The sequence below is a fragment of the Oryx dammah genome, unplaced genomic scaffold (assembly GCF_014754425.2).
Source record: "Oryx dammah isolate SB20612 unplaced genomic scaffold, SCBI_Odam_1.1 HiC_scaffold_28, whole genome shotgun sequence".
In the NCBI taxonomy this organism is placed as follows: Eukaryota; Metazoa; Chordata; class Mammalia; order Artiodactyla; family Bovidae; genus Oryx; species Oryx dammah.
Window position 1 is genome coordinate 47,007,175 of NW_024070212.1, and position 16,198 is coordinate 47,023,372.

Below are 16,198 nucleotides of genomic sequence, written 5' to 3' on the forward strand. Positions count from 1 at the left end.
GAAGGCAATGGCAACCCACTCCAGTACTCTTGCCTGGAAAATCCCATGGACGGAGGAGCCTGGAAGGCTGCAGTCCATGGGGTCGCTGAGAGTCGGACACGACTGAGCTACTTCCCTTTCACTTTTCACTTTCGTGCATTGGAAAAGGAAATGGCAACCCACTCCAGCATTCTTGCCTGGAGAATCCCAGGGACGGCAGAGCCTGGTGGGCTGCCGTCTATGGGGTCGTACAGAGTCGGACACGACTGAAGCGACTTAGCAGCAGCAGCAGCAGTGGCATTAAGTACATTTTCATTGTTTTATGACTACTGCCACTATCCATTTCCAGAATTCTGTCATCATTCCAAGCTAACCTTTGTACCCATTAAACAATAACCCCCATTACAAAAAAGTCACATTTTTGTCTTTGTTTCCATGATGAAATTGAATATGATTCTTGTATAGTCTATGATACAAGGAATGACCTTGAAGTAGATGAAAGTTATTTTGACTCTATGTTCTCCATCTTACTGTAGTCAGACAAGCTTACATCACAGCAGGAACAGCATGTGATAGAACTGACTTGTACCTCAAATTTGGCCTCCATTTCTCACTCTTTAGTCCCAAAGAAAAGTGGGTGAAGTCTTGTCCATGACACTCAGCCGCTATCACACTACTGGAAAAGCAGCCCAAACTGCTTGCCTCACCAATCCTGGGTCAACTGTGTCATTTCTGTGTGGGATGACTGACCTAATTATCATTCCTACCTCCTGACTAAATTAGCAAATCACATAAATCATTCACTTTCCTCCCTACTAGTCTCCTGCACCTTCTACCCTCCCTCCACCAAGTCGGTCAAAAGCCCTTGAAAAGCTAATAGCACTTTTGTGCATTTTCTTTCAAAGTTGCCCTGTTCATTTCTGTTCCAAGCCGGCTCAACTACAGGAAAAAGTTTGACTCCTCCTCTCAAGCAGTTTGCCACACCTGGTTCCATGATCTGTTCTGGCACAGTAACTGGTGTTTGCTAAACAGAACTCTTACACTAGACTCTCAAGGATAGAAACATGTCCTAAGTATGCAGGAGAAAGTTCTGGCCAGAGGCAAAGCTTCTGAGGCCGGCAGACCTGGGTCAGTATACTTCGGTCTCTGAGTTTTGGCTTTCTCACCCCTAAAATGGATGTGATGTCTACCTACGGGGTGTTTGAGAGGAGTAAATGAGAACGTGTTTGGGAGGTGTCTAGAACAGTGCCAGGCACTGATGGATGAAGAGTTCTGTTCCCTTCCTCCTCTCTCTCAAGTTACTTGAGATCTGAGGGAAAGAAAGTGATGCGTTGGAAGCGGGACCATGAAAGGATGGAGGCCCTTTTAGGCCTAAAGGATACAAGTTTACTTAGCTCTACACAAAAGATCTGGCTCAAAGAAGCCTACGGATTAGAGAGAGAGAGAGAGAAAGAAATAGAACAATCACCTGGGTTTTTGGATTAGCTGAACCCCGGATAAAAATGCTTGTAAAAAGGAGTTGGTGCGAATCCAGAAAATGGCTTAAAATGCCCAGGCTCTGCCATGGCACATTCCCCACTTTTTCCGTACAGCACACCCAGAGTGAGCTCGAATTTGGCCCGAAGCCTTGACTGTTCCCAGGACGGCAGCAATGGAGAGGTCAGCCCAACAGGTGTGGGTAGCTGCAGGGTAAGGGAGGAAGAAGCAGGTGTCGGAGGAGGGGGGCCCCGCTTTCTCGGGCACAGGGGCTCCAACGCTGACCCCCGCATCGAATGGAGGGGTCCTGCCCGCCACCTGCGCGCGCAGGGTCTGCAGCCAGGGAGGGGGCAGAAGGAGGTGGTGGATCAGCCACGGGTCAACCCTGGCGGTCTGCCCTCCGCAAGCGGATGCCTGGAAGTTGACGCGAACTCCGGGCCTCTGGGAAGCCCCCGGGAGCCCGGGCGACTCCCATTGCGGGACAGGCCTCCGCCGGCGCTGCCTGCTCCGCCGGGCCTGGAGGAGGGGCCGCTTCGCCCCTGCAAGGCGTGAGGGCGGGGACCCGGGCCCGAGACCCGCGCCGGGAGGGAGCGCGGCGCCCGCCGCCCTTCAATTGGCCGCGCCGCCCCCTCTCCGGAGACGCGGGAGGCGGCGGCCCTCCATTGGTCGGGCTAGCCGGCCAATCCCTGAAGGTCCGGGGGAGGCGGTGGGGGCAGTTCGTGCGGGACTCCGGAGCAGAGCGGGAGCGTCTGGGGAACCTCGTCCGACCGAGTAGCCGAGGCACCGCCCGCGCCCCGCCGCCGCGTCCCGGCGACTCCTGCGCCGCCCAGGAGAGCGAGCTCCGAGCATCTTGTAGTGCGGCCACTCCTCGGGGCCAGGAGCGGGGAAACCGAGTGCAAGAGACCCCCGGACCCGAACTCAGCCTCTTCCCGCCGCGCGAATCATCATGACCCACTTCAACAAGGGCCCTTCCTATGGGCTCTCGGCCGAGGTCAAGAACAAGGTACGCCTGGGCTCGGGTGGGGCGGGAGCCTGGGGCCAGAGGTGGGATGCAGGGCGCCGCCCCGGGACCCTGAGACCCGGGCGGCTGGGGCCGCGCTTCTCCCCGCGCGCCTTGGCTGGCGGGCTTCGCGGATGGTAGATGTCCGGGCGGGGAAGGGGGTGCGCGACAGTTTCTGCGCGTCCCCGTCCTGTCCCCGGCTGCAAGCGCAGGCTCCCGGGCGCTCAGCTGGCTTTGTTCCAGCGCCGCGGGCCGAGGCTAGCGACGGGCGGTGGGTTCCCAGGCTCTTGGAATCCCTCAGCGCCGTCCCTTGGTTCCAGAAGCGGGTCCGCGGCTGCAGGACGCACCCCTCCGGGAAGGGGGCGCTCCTGCCTGGTCATTCGCCCTTAGGTGGGGCCCGTCGGCGCGGCTGGGGACCCAGCGAGCAGCCTCCGCCATCCACCCCGGCCCGGGCCCCTGGCAGACCCTGGACCTTCACCCACTCTAGCCCCCGGGCGGAATTCAAAGCCGCGAGTAAAGTTAGGCGGTTAGTGGGCAAACTGGGTCCCCATTGTTCCTCGCCTCTTGCCGGGTGGGAGACCGCTGAGCGGCCTCAGGCAAGGGCCTTAGGACCACCGGAAGGACGGGAGCCGGCCAGAACCCTTCCTGGTTTTCGAATCCCGGTGCCAGTTGCTGCTGCTTTTGCGGCAAGAGGAGACAAAGCCTGAGCGCGCCGCTTCGGGGATATCTGCTGTAGCCTTGAGCTTTTTTTTTTTTTTTTCCTTAAAAAAAAAAAAAAGCCAAAACACTGAAGTTTGTAGTACGTTAGACTTTAACGGTATTATGGAAATCTTCGTGCGTTGCTTTTGTTCAGGGTTTATTTGCCGAGGTGGAATGTAGTTTGGGGTGATTGGGATTTGGTTAACCCTCGGTTTTATCACTTTGCCCAGCATAAGAATGCGTTGAGTTTATCTTTGGGACTTTCGGTCTGGGAAAGAGATGAGAGGCGTCCCCCTCCTCAAACCCTCTCCTTCCTTCCTCCCTCCCTGCATTCCAAGCCCATGACATCAGGGGTTTCTGAGGGGAGAGAACAGCCAATCCGCGCGGAACTGCGCACAGAACGCTCATTGTCTCCTTTCTGCTGTTCTGGCCAAAGCGCCACAAAGGAGGGCTGCTGTGGTTTAATTCCCATTAACCTCCCGGGAGCCGAAGCATGTCAGGATTGCCCCCGAACCGTCCTACCTCTGGAAGAATTCACCGGCATTGTCAGAATTGTAACATCCCCGCGTTGGGGGTGTAGGAAGTGTGGAGGGACTTCCCTAGGGACTGTGAAGCGCACCATCGTCACACCCCAAGGGAGAATTGTGGCTCTGCTCAGTCCCTGATAGAGTCTCCACATCATATTATCAGTTCAGTTGTTACTAAATTCTAAACAATCTTTAAGCAAGCAGTTGATTTTAGTTTGTGTATCTGAAATTGAAATTTAGATCTTTTACCTTGTCAAGTGTTAGATAGCGGTTTCCTGAACATTGTTTGGAAGAACCGAAAAGTGAGTGGTTTGTGAGTACAAACCCCACCAATTGAAAACCCCTAGACTATTGTGCTGTTCTTTCCAAGGTTTGCAAGTGGACCTTTAGGAATCCTTTCAGAGGAATCAGCGTGTCCAATCTGCTGGGTGTAATAGCCTGGCCTGGCTTGTGCACATTAATTTTAATTTGCCCTTGAGATACTTGTATGGCAACCCTTAAGTCTCTACCTTTTGCATTGTAAATGAGGTACTGCCCTTGGCAGTCCTTCAGGTGACTGACTTCTTTTGGTTGTTAATATCATCTTTTTGCTGATTAATAAAGCAACTTCTGCCCCTTTCCTACTTATTATTGAGTAGACTGAGGGAAGTACATAGACTGAGGCTAGATCATTAATAACTGTAATTATTATACATTTTTTAAAATAGTAAAACCTCAGCTTTCAGGATCTTTGGAAAGTTGTTTTTCACTTTTGGTTTGTATAACTGTGGGTTTACCCCTTTAAGCATCAAACCAACCTTTAATAACCCCTTTCATTTATATGGTTCTTTCAGACTGTATCCTTTCATAGGAAGTCTTTTGATCTCCACAGCAGAGCAGCCCTCTGAGATGGGGAGGATTCCTGGGATTACCCAACATCATTTACAGATCAGGATGCTGAAGCTCAGAGAGGTGTGATTTGCTCAAGATCACAGGAGAAAGCTGGAATATTCTAAGAATTTTAACTCGAAGAATGATGTCTTAGTGGAGTACGTAGGGCTGTTCTGTTACCAGTCACTATTGTCTATCCCCCTCCCCGCTATTTTTGCTGTCCACCTGTCACTTCCTGGCATTATGGTTATTCATTTAATGCTGTTTTAATTGGGCTTGGAAATCAAATATCCCTGTCTGCTAACTCTTTGTGTGAGATAATGCATTTCAGCTGAGGGCTCAGAACCACCTGATGAATGGGTCTGTGGAACTTGAACTTTGACACTGCTTTATTTGGATAGCTTTTGCTTTCTTCTTGCCTTTTCTCTGTGTATTGCATAACATAACTTGCTTTTTCTCTATGATAGGTTGCTTAAATGTCAGTTTTGGTGTTTTTTTTTTTTTTTTTTCCTTAAAACCTCATTTAACCATGTGGGGGGTGGTAGTGTGATATGGACCTTGGAGTGAGACAGATCTGGGTTCTAATCCCCCCTGCCACTTAACTTCCTTGAATGATGTTGGGCAAGTTATTTGATATTTCTGTCCTAGTTTCCTAATCAGTAAATGGGGGAAGTAATAGTTACCACCTCTAAATTTTGTGTTACTGAGATGTGTCTGGCTTGTAGTAAGTACTCAATGAGTATGTTGTGGATATTAATTCTTACAATAGAAATTTAGCATGGGTATTATATTTCTTAGACTTGTATGTCACTGCCTCTTTAAATATTCCATTTTATTTTTTTAAAGGCTTTAGTCTGTTTATATTTGAGCTGTGAAAGCAGTTTATCAGTGAATTGGGGAAGCCTTTGATCTCAGATAGCTTTAATTAATAAAATTTCAAGGGGAAATCGGTCAATTTAAGGTATTTGTTTGAGAAGATAATAATACATGGCAGAATATACAAATTTTTTTTTGTTTTTAATTGGCAAAAAGATGTTTGGAAACAGCCTAAAAAAAGTAGAATCCTTTAGCCTGCAGTATAACAGTCTCTCTCTAATAACAAAAGGATTATAACTTGCAATCTACAAAGACTATAATGTAGTAGAAGGTCCAGGAAAACATAGAAGCTGGTGTAGATAGTTTAGTGAGAGATGGGAACATAAAGTAGAAAGGTCTTACATGGATCATACAGGTTGAGCCAGGCCCTTGACTTCATCTAAGGGACCAGAGGTAAATAGCTCTGTGCCTTATGAACCATGGAGACATGATAGGCCCCGAAGGGAAGCACAGCATTTCCAACACTTGGTGCTGATGTTGGAGTCAGGGTGCATGCATGCACACTCAGTCGTGTCCAACTCTGTGACCCCCATGGGCTGTAGCCCTCCAGGCTTCTCTGTCCATGGGATTTCCCAGGCAAGACTACTGGAGCGGGTTGCCATTTCCTCCTCCAGGGGATCTTCCTGACCCAGGGATCGAACCTTGCTTGGTCTCCGGCAGCTCCTTCACTGGCAGGCAGATTCTTAACCACCGTGCCACCTGGGAATCCAGGGTACTTTCTTGTAAAGCTGAGGATGCAGTGAAGTATGCCCTTACCAGTCTTAGCGCAAGTGCTGCAGGGGGCAGTTACAGTTCTCAGGGAAGTGGAGGAGTTAGCTGTGAGGCAGGAGTGAGTGGAGATGCAGTGATCTTACCTGGGCATGTTTTTGGGGAGGGGTCTAATTGAGATATTAAGAAGTATGGAATTGGAATGCACATTCTCACAGTTTTTGCTCCCAGGGAATGTCTGATTTGAGCAAAGTAGCTTCTCACACAGTCTTTTTGGTTTCAAGATGGTATCCCTCAACAGACAAAACCCACTTTGGACGATTTACTACTAAAATTGTTAAGTCTTTAAAAAGTAAATTTGGAGAAGGAAATGGCAACCCACTCCAGTACTCTTGCCTGGAGAATTCCGTGGACAGAGGAGCCTGGTGGACTGCTGTCCATGGGGTCCCACAGAGTTGAACTCTACTGAAGTGATTTAGCATGCATGCATGCATTGGAGAAGGAAATGGCAACCCACTCCAGTATTCTTGCCTGGAGAATCCCAGGGACAGAGGAGCCTGTGGGCTGCCATCTATGGGGTCACTCGGAGTCTGGACATGACTGAAGAGACTTAGCAGCAGTAGCAGCAAAAAGTAAATTAAGCAATCACAGAGTAATAATTAAATATCAGTTCAGTTCAGTCACTCAGTCGTGTCCGACTCTTTGTGACCCATGAATCACAGCACGCCAGGCCTCCCTGTCCATCACCATCTCCTGGAGTCCACCCAGACTCATGTCTATCAAGTCACTGATGCCATCCAGCCATCTCATCCTCTGTTGTCCCCTTCTCCTCCTGCCCCCAATCCTTCCCAGCATCAGGGTCTTTTCCAATGAGTCAGCTCTTCACATGAGGTGGCCAAAGTATTGGAGTTTCAGCTTCAACATCAGTCCTTCCAGTGAACACCCAGGACTGATCTATAGGATGGACTGGTTGGATCTTCTTGCAGTCCAAGGGACTCTCAAGAGTCTTCTCCAACACCACAGTTCAGAAGCATCAATTCTTTGGCACTCAGCTCTCTTCACAGTCCAACTCTCACATCCATACATGACCACTGGAAAAACCATAGCCTTGACTAGGCAGACCTTAGTCGGCAAAGTAATGTCTCTGCTTTTTAATATGCTATCTAGGTTGGTCCTAACTTTCCTTCCAAGGAGTAAGCATCTTTTAATTTCATGGCTGCAATCATCATCTGCAGTGATTTTGGAGCCCCCCCCAAATAAAGTCTGACACTTTCCACTATTTCCTCATCTATTTCCCATCAAGTGATGGGACCGGATGCCATGATTTTCATTTTCTGAATGTTGAGCTTTAAGCCAATTTTTTCACTCTCCTCTTTCACTTTCATCAAGAGGCTTTTTAGTTCCTTTTCAATTTCTGCCATAAGGGGGGTGGTGTCATCTACATAATTGATATTTCTCCCAGCAATCTTGATTCCAGCTTGTGCTTCTTCCAGCCCAGCGTTTCTCATGATGTACTCTGCATATAAGTTAAATAAGCAGGGTGACAGTATACAGCCTTGATGTACTCCTTTTCCTATTTGGAACCAGTCTGTTGTTCCATGTCCAGTTCAATATTATTACCAAATGTCCCATTGAGACCCTGCAGGCCTGCCAGCCCAGTGCCATTTGGACAAGCAGTTTGCTCACCGATCAGAGTAACCCCAGGGTGATAGTGGACTCCTGATGTAAATTGTGCTCTAAGGTGGTCCGCCTCGTTTTGCTGCTAGAGAATCCTGATTAAAATGTATGGATAGGTTTAACTTTAGCTTTTTTTGACTTTACAGTTCAGTAATAGCTTTTTAACTTAGAACTTTTTATTATCTCTTTATACCAGCAGTAGGATCTTTGTCTTATTCACTGGTGAGATATCTCAAAAATCTATCTTTTAGAATACAACTTGGCACATAATGGATGCCCAATAAGTATTTATTGATTTAATGAATTTATTCATCAGGAATGGGTTTTACTGTGTCTAGAAACTGGAAAGTAGCAGTGTTTGAGAAGTCTATGTAAAGAAATTCTATGGTACAAGTGTGAAATTTTTGAAGGATGTGATTTTTATAGTTCATTTTTCTTCAGTTTCTTTTCACTGTTATTACTACACTGAAACCTTATCACTGAGATAATTCCTTCTTGTTGTTGAAGTTCTTTCTTAGACTCCCACGTTAGGGAGGAACAGTAGAGACCCCCTCTGCAAGACTGTGAGGTCATCTCCCAAAAGGCCGCCTGCAAAGTGGCCCTTCAGCCCACCTGGATATGTGCCAGTCCTGGTAGGGCCATACCATTGCAGTTTGCCTGCTTTAGGGGTTTGTTTTCCCGTCTTGACCAAAACAATTAAAGGAAAGACAGTTTGCTGAATTGAGAAGATGTACCTACTACCCATTTAAAATGGTGGTTGGTGGTTTAGTTGCTAAGTCGTGTCCGACTCTTGCAACCCCATGGACTGTAGGTGCCTCTGTCCATGGGATTCTTCAGGCAAGAATACTGGAGTGGGTTGCCATTTCCTTCTCCAGGGGATCTTCCCAACCCAGGAATCAAACCCAGGCCTCCTGCATTGCAGGCAGATTCTTTACTGACTGAGCGACGAGGGAAACCCAAAGAAAACAGTTTGCTGAGAAGAGGTACCTGTTACCCATTTAAAGTACTCAGAATTATTTACTCTGGAATATTAATGAGGATCATTATCAAACTCACTATCCTATGATCTACAGCTTTTTACATTCTTTTCTTTGTGGAAATTGTGCTATTTGTCTACCTCTGTCCTTTAAAATTCCCAAAGTGAGCTTGACAGTGAAGACCTTGCTGCAACCATCACCAACAAGAGTCAGAGCCTCTATTTCTATAGGCGTTTTCCCTTTCCAGGTGGGATCATGAGATCAGTAATTGTTTTCTTTCACTGCACAATGTATCAGGAACCCCAGTTAATATTATATATTACATTAAAAGAAAAAAAGCACAGTTGGGTGGTTTTGATTTTTCAGCCAGTCATGATCATTATATCTAAGAGAGAGGAGAAATGCTTATTTCCCATCTCAGTATGACTAGGTCATGGGAAGGAGCTTGTTAGAATTTTTTCGCAGGTTTGATTTTCTTCTAGGCATCCTTCTATAACATACACTATGTGCCTTGGCTTTCCTGAACTCTGAGCTCTAGCCATGCGGGACCTTAACTGTTACTCATATGTACTTGTGCTCAGGTTTTTGTTAAGGGTTTTTTGAGCCTGCGGTTGATTCACGCTGTTTGTGGGGCCTGAAGCTTATACAATTTAGAGTTCATCATTACAAAAAAAAAATATTTTGCACATTTTATGAAAACATGACCATGGGAATCTTTGTGAACCTGAAGATGTCAGGTGGGTCCCCTGTAAGTTCTTCTCCATGAGAAAGTAGAACCTGGTAGCCCTGGAGGCTCTGACTGGCTCCTTCCTAATCTTGGTTGTGCCTCTTACCCTGTGACTTTGGGCAAATAACCTCTCAGTGTCTCATCTGTAAAGTGTGGATATGCTAGTACCTATCTTAGGGTTTGGGGTGAAATAAGCAAGATAATCTATGTAACATGTTTCAAATAATACCTAGAACCCAAAGTACACGTTATGTACATGTTAGTAATTGTTCCATTTTGCTCTGCTGGTTAGGTTCAGTCCTGTGTTCTTCCCAGCTTCTTTTACCTTCTAGATTTTGAGATTATCTTGAGAACTTGAACATTCATGCACCAGTCTGTGTCTGAATGAGGCTTCTGGCAGATAGGGGGCTACAGAGCCAAGCAGTACCTCTCTATTTCTAACTCAGGACTGTGCTCTGCTCCCTGAGTCCTGATTCACACCTTCTCCCCCAGCAGCCTGTAATGGAGTCCTGCAGCGAACCCTGGGCTGTGTCCCTGTTCACACTGCCCTCAGGGCCATGGACTTCTGTGTAGAGCTAGACGCCTCGCTGTCTGGGTGTACCAGTACTTTGCTTTTTCTTCCTAAGAAATTGATTTCTGTTAGACAAGATACACCTTTCATTTCTGGATTTCAGACAGGGTGGGTATTCCTCTGCAGTGGACTGATAAACATATTTACCTTGTAGTATTGTCGCTGGAGGCCTTCAGTCTTAAATGGTCTTAGGAAGGTTCTCCCTAGACCTATGTGAAGCAAGTCCATGAAGAGAAAAGACTTAATTCCTAGGTTCCCCCAGGTCGGTAGGGAGGGAACCTCTTCGTCTTCCTTCCTCCCAGGACCAGGAAGCTTCAGAGTGTGAGTGTGAGGCAGGCATATCCGCCCTGGGAAGGTTAGGAATAAGGGATGTGCGTCCAAAGAGAGGAGGCCTTCTGGGCAATTCATAACCTAAGCATCTATGGCCCTTTCCTCTCTTCGCCCACACGTCTTCCAGGGGATCCCAGCTGCTGAGTGGCTAGGCACACTGCTGTGATATCATTGTTGTTTCTTCTTTCCTCTTCTCAGATGTTTGCACACTAATCTTTCATCATTATCTTAAGCCTCTCTGCCTGCCTAGTGCTGCACAAGGCTCCTCAATTGGATAGAGAGAGTGCTTTATGATTGCAGTTTTCCCTCCCTCCTTTTGTTTCACGTGGGAGGAAATAGAGAAAATAATCAATACCATGTGCAGTGAGTCTCTTATAACTCCAACATGTGATTCTACTTTGGAAGCAAAAATAGCAACAGCAATCATACTTCTAATTGAGTATAGAAACTCTACTTATATGAAATAGCACATTTTGAGCTTGTTGGAGTCTTTGGCCCTTAGGATCTGAGCTGGAACCTTAGGGCTGCTCTTCAGAGTGCTCCCACAGCCAGATCTCTCCCCCTGAATGGACATACATTCGTCTCTGTCTTTCCCTTTCTTCAGAGGCCTAGATGTGAATAAAACCCCTTCCCCCAACCTCACCTCAGACACACACACACACATGCACGCACGCACGCACACGGGCTTTGCACACACACACGCCTTGCTTGCCAGGTGTTTGTTCCTAAATTTCTTCCTCTCTGGGCTTTGTTTTTTTCATTTTCTGTTTCTCCTTTCATTGACAACTCCGCTGTTGACACCCTTTCCAGCATTTTCTAAAACATGAATGTGGAAGGAAGCTACTTTTTATAGGGGCCAGTGGAAGAACTGAAATGTTTTTAGTCTGAGGCATCTCTGCCAAATCTCTTATTATGAACTTCTGAACCATGCTGGCAACACCCTTCGAAACTACAGATTCCGGGGCTGGTTTAAATCCAAGCCGCAGCAAGTTCACGGTGCACCAATCTGCTGCAGTGATGGTGCTGGTTGTTGTTGGATGCCTTCTCACATCTCCCTGAGTTGGAAGGATTTTTTAAGCCACAGAGTCTAAGCCACCACCCTGTTCTTAGTTCTTAATCCTTTGTCTGCAGGCCGCAGAGTTGCCTGTGCTAGCTTAGAGAGTTCCTGTCTCAGCTTAGTTAGAAGGGTGGGAGTGGGAGAACATTCAGGGGTGGAAAAGACTCAGACTTTGGAGCCACGCGTGATCCAGATGAATCCCTGCCAAGCCCGTGACCTTGGCCAAGTCATCGCTGCATGAATACAATGCATCTACCTTGGGATGCCATCTTCTTTGCCTATGAGAAACTCTTCTCTTTTTTGATCCTTATTTTATGAATGAAATATTTATCAGGAAGAATGCAAACAGTACCAAAATATGAAAGTAAAGAAGCAAAAGTATTCTGTATCCCTTACCCCCACCCAACTGCTTGTACACCTTTAAATATCATTTGGACATTTTAGAAATTGAATTATAGTCTATCATGTGGACTTCAATTATGTATTTATTCATTACTTCTCTACTGGTGGATAGTTCCTTAAAAAGGCACTTGTGTGGAAAAGTGTATAACTTCTGATCCAACATTTAAATATGTTTATGGATATTGCCAACTTGCTGCCTAAAAAACAGTTGACTAGTTCCCACTAATGGTTCAAAAAAGAAGGGAGATCTCCTCTTGATGTTAAAAACAAACAAAACTGTCAGAGCAACCTTGTCGAAATTCAAATCACGTGCTTTAGTTCTTTATTTTCAAGTCTTGAGTCAGTGACATTTGTGGCCCCTCCTCCATCTGTCACCTCCACCAGACTCAAGTGGGAGTTGGCAATGAGATGAGGCTAAAGAACGGAGTGAGGGCATCTCTTTTTATAAATTATTTGACTGTAATTTTTTTTTTTAATAGCTCAGTTGGCATCAAAATGGTAACTTTATCAAAATAGCTATCAAAGAGTAGCTGGACAGGAGTGGCCAGCAAAATGTAGATAGAAAGTGAAGGGTTAACATTTATTGGGGTCTTAAGATTTATGCAAATGAAGTCATTGATCCTTCTCAGCACCTTCTGATGTGAGTTGTTATTAATGATCTCTGATTTACAGGTGAGGAAATGGGCATGGCGGAGATGGGATTCTAAATAGAGCATTCAGTTTCCGGGGCACATGCTCCTAACCATTTTAATTTGAGGTCAGAACTCAGGGCAAATTGGCATCTCTCAGAGGAGGAGGAGAAGGCAGACCAAAGGGGGAAGCTCCAGATCTTTTAACAAGAAGTCAGAAGGAAGAGAGGTGGGAGGGGGCCCCAGGAGTGCTGCAGAGAGGCCCGGAAAAGGAAACAGGCCACTGGACTTGGCCACGGAGAGATCACTAGTGACCTTTTAAGAGATCATTTTCAGTAGAGCAAATTTCTGATGGGAGTGGAGTGGGGTTTAGGAAGAAGTACTAAGTGAGGAAATGGAGAGGATTGTCTTGATATAGAAGAGAAACAAGACCGTGTTTGAGGTTCAACTGAAGATGCGCTTGTTTCTTTGCGCTTGTCCATTGATGGACTAGATAAAGGCCAGGGCTCAATACACATGGCAGGTGGGAGCAAAGCAGCACAGAGAAGAAGCTTTGCCATGAAAAACTGGGAAGGCATTGGGTTGGCCAAAAAGTTCTTTCAGATTTTCCCATGTTACAAAAAGCCAAATGAATTTTTCAGCCAACCCGATAAAAAGGATGAGGACCAGAGAAACAGAACCAAGGTGGATAAGACATCCCTTTTTCTGTTGCAAGTGCTGTGTTGCCCTTCTCACAGAGCCCCTGATATCTGAGGGCATAGGCAGCAGGAGCAGGAGAAGAGGGTCCAGGCCAAGGCCTACATGTGGAAAACACTGTTGATTCAGCTGCTTCTCTGCTTAGTCCTCCTGGAGCCCCCTTTGCAGCCTGGGCGCTGCTGTCTCTTCATTTCCTTCCTTGGCCCTTGATTGGAAAGGATGTGAAGTTGGGCTGATTTTGTTATTTGTGCCTGGGTGACCAGCAAGCCTTCATGACAGCATCTGGGATACCTTGGTATTGGGTGCAGCCATCTGATGGAGGCTTCCGTGCTTCCAGAGAAACTCACTTTCTCCCTCCCTTTCTGTGCTCTCAGATTGCACTACAATCAGGTACAATGTGAAGTTAGTTTTTACTGTTGAGATGCAAGAGTGCCCTCATGGAAAATTCCTTCCCTCTAGTTTTCATGGGGGGGGAAAAAAAGGCAGTGATAGCTTGCACAGACAATACATCTTAAGACTCTCATGAAATATCTCTAGCCAGCATCTATGCTACATGTAAACTAAGATGTGTCAATCCTGTTCTTTGCTGATTGTGTAAAGCCATCTCTCCAATGGGTAGACTCCATCATAGTAAGTAGAAAGGGACCCCCAAGAGGAGCTCCCCTGAGAGCTAATGAGATGGTGGGGTCTGTTTCTCCTTGGCCTACTTTCCACTGTTGTCCATCAGAAGCTCAGAGTAGGGGACAGTGTGTGTGTTCTGACTCTGTGCCAGGGTAGGCAGCTGGGAACACTTGGGTGAGCATGGTCAGGGGGCTTCCGAGCTGGGGAGAGACGAGTTTACAGTTGACACTTGGGATGTGAGGGTGGATTTCATGCCTTCTTCCTCAGGTCATAATGGACTCCAAGACTTATCCTATGAAGCAAACTTGCCAATGAATAGACATTCTCAAGCTACAGAAAAACTACTGCCATGATACTCCTTGTAATTACAGAAAAAGAAAGGAATAATCTTCAGTGCTGTTCACATGCCTGACTCAGATTATTTAAGAGGCTTCTTGGGTAGCACAGTGGTAGAGAATCTGCCTGCCGATGCAGGAGATGTAGGTTCAGTCTCTGGGTCCGTGAGATCCCCTGGAGTAGGAAATGGCAACCCGATCCAGTATTCTTGCCTGGAAAATTCCATAGACAGAGGAACCTGGCAGGCTACAGCCCATGGGGTTGCAGAGTTGGACACAACTGAGTGGCCGAGTACGTGCATGCGCACACACACACACATAGAGTTCTATGAGGACACAAGTGCCTGAACATCCTGTTTAGTCCTAAGTTGTGTCCTTGCCTGTGCTGCATCGGTGCACGTCATCTCCCCCCCGTGTGCCTCTAGTCGGCTCCCTAGGATTTCTGCGATTTATCCAGGGTCCACCGTCTGTGTGGCATTCAGAGTAAATCACTCCCTCTTCTATATGACGTCCATCTACATAGTTAGACAGTACTAGTCTGTTTCGTGGGCTCCCAGAGACCCTTCTAGGTCAAACGTTCCCAGCTGACCAGTCTCTCATGATAGGCTATATACGGTTTTCCTAATCTTGTCCCCACCCAGTCTGCTCCTTTCAGAAACTGATCCCAGTTTGCCAATGTCTTCTTTTAGAGTGTGGCACACAGAACTGACTACCAGGGCACAGTGGGATTATTAACTAACTCTTTTGTTCGACTACAAAGCACTAACTCATTCTGTTTTGATCAATGTCATCACCTGATGAGGTGGTTTGAAGGAAGATTCCAGTCCGTGCTTTGGCAGGTTGATTTTTTCAGTCTCTAAAGTAGGTGATGATAATTGCCTAAGGCTTTATAGTTCACATACTCCTCTCACATTTGTTTCATTTAAATAATGCTTTCCTTGATTTACCTCATGAGGCTGCTTTCATCAAACAAATAAGATGAGCAATAGTGTGTATTTTATAAATAACTGTAGACCTCTGCAGACCAAGATAGCATTCACTTTTCTTAGGATCACTGAGTAAGCATTACTAGTTAGTTCTAGAACTTTGGGGCAGGATTTTACATATATCTTGAAGAATTTGTTTATTCAGCTAGGATCTTTCAGAATTCAAAAGATTTTTGTTTCTTTTTAACTATTCTGATTTATGTTTTGTATGTTTAATAAGTGTGTCTAACAGTTTCAAATAATTAATTACCAAAACAGAAGAGCAGAGATCTCACTCTTAGCCTCTGGGTCTTAGCCTCTGGGTGCCCATCCCTGGGAGCCCCTCCTACCTTGACGTAGATCAGCACAGTGGGCACGTTTGTTGCTTCTGACCTGGCCCTACTTCTAGAGTTACAAAACTGGGCTTCAGGAGTGCCATAGACATAAGGGACTTTTATCAGAAAGTAAAACAGATATGTCCCTAGTGATCCATCTAAGATGACTAGATTGGTAGATCAAGGAGATGTGATGCCCGTAAGAGCCAGGCATTCAAATGCAGATGCCTTTTGGTAACGAGAGATTTTTAAATCTGTGGCATTTCCCTAATCTGGTAATACTCTTGGTGAATAAAAAAACAATTTGCTGAGTATCCACTATGGGCAGGCATGGGCTGTAAGGGTGGAAAGATGAGTGAAGCCTGTTCTGCCGTCAAGAAGACATAGGCAGGTGTTCTTAGATGTGTCTTGCATGCCTACACTGGCTCCTGGTGGTGACTGTCCTGCCCTCTAAGTGCCAACACACCTTTTGTGGAGTCCACTCAAGCATGACAGCCAGGCTCTTCAGCCTGTAAAGGAGAGGCCCTTGTCTTTGGGTGAGAGTTGGGAGGAGTGGGCTCCTCTATAGGTTCCTATTAACTACTGTTTGCCAAGATTTCTTATACATGAAGCTATTCAGTATGCACATCTTTACTCATCATTATTTTTGAGTCTGGATTTTTCTGGGAATCCAGCCTCTGTGATTACTTCCTCCTTGTTTAAGTTTTAACTTTCTAAATCTACTTCTTAACTATCTATATT

At 46.4% G+C, this 16,198-nt stretch overlaps 1 protein-coding gene across 1 annotated transcript in view; it reads left to right on the forward strand.

Moving 5' to 3' along the window:
* Nucleotides 1-2,015: 2,015 nt before the first annotated feature.
* The window catches only part of CNN3 (calponin 3), a 33,129-nt gene continuing 18,946 nt past the window's right edge, over nt 2,016-16,198 (forward strand). Inside the window, exon 1 of the mRNA XM_040232267.1 lies at nt 2,016-2,458. Within this exon, the coding sequence (XP_040088201.1) occupies nt 2,402-2,458 (57 nt within the window). The 5' untranslated portion in view covers nt 2,016-2,401. The remainder of the gene's footprint in view (nt 2,459-16,198) is intronic.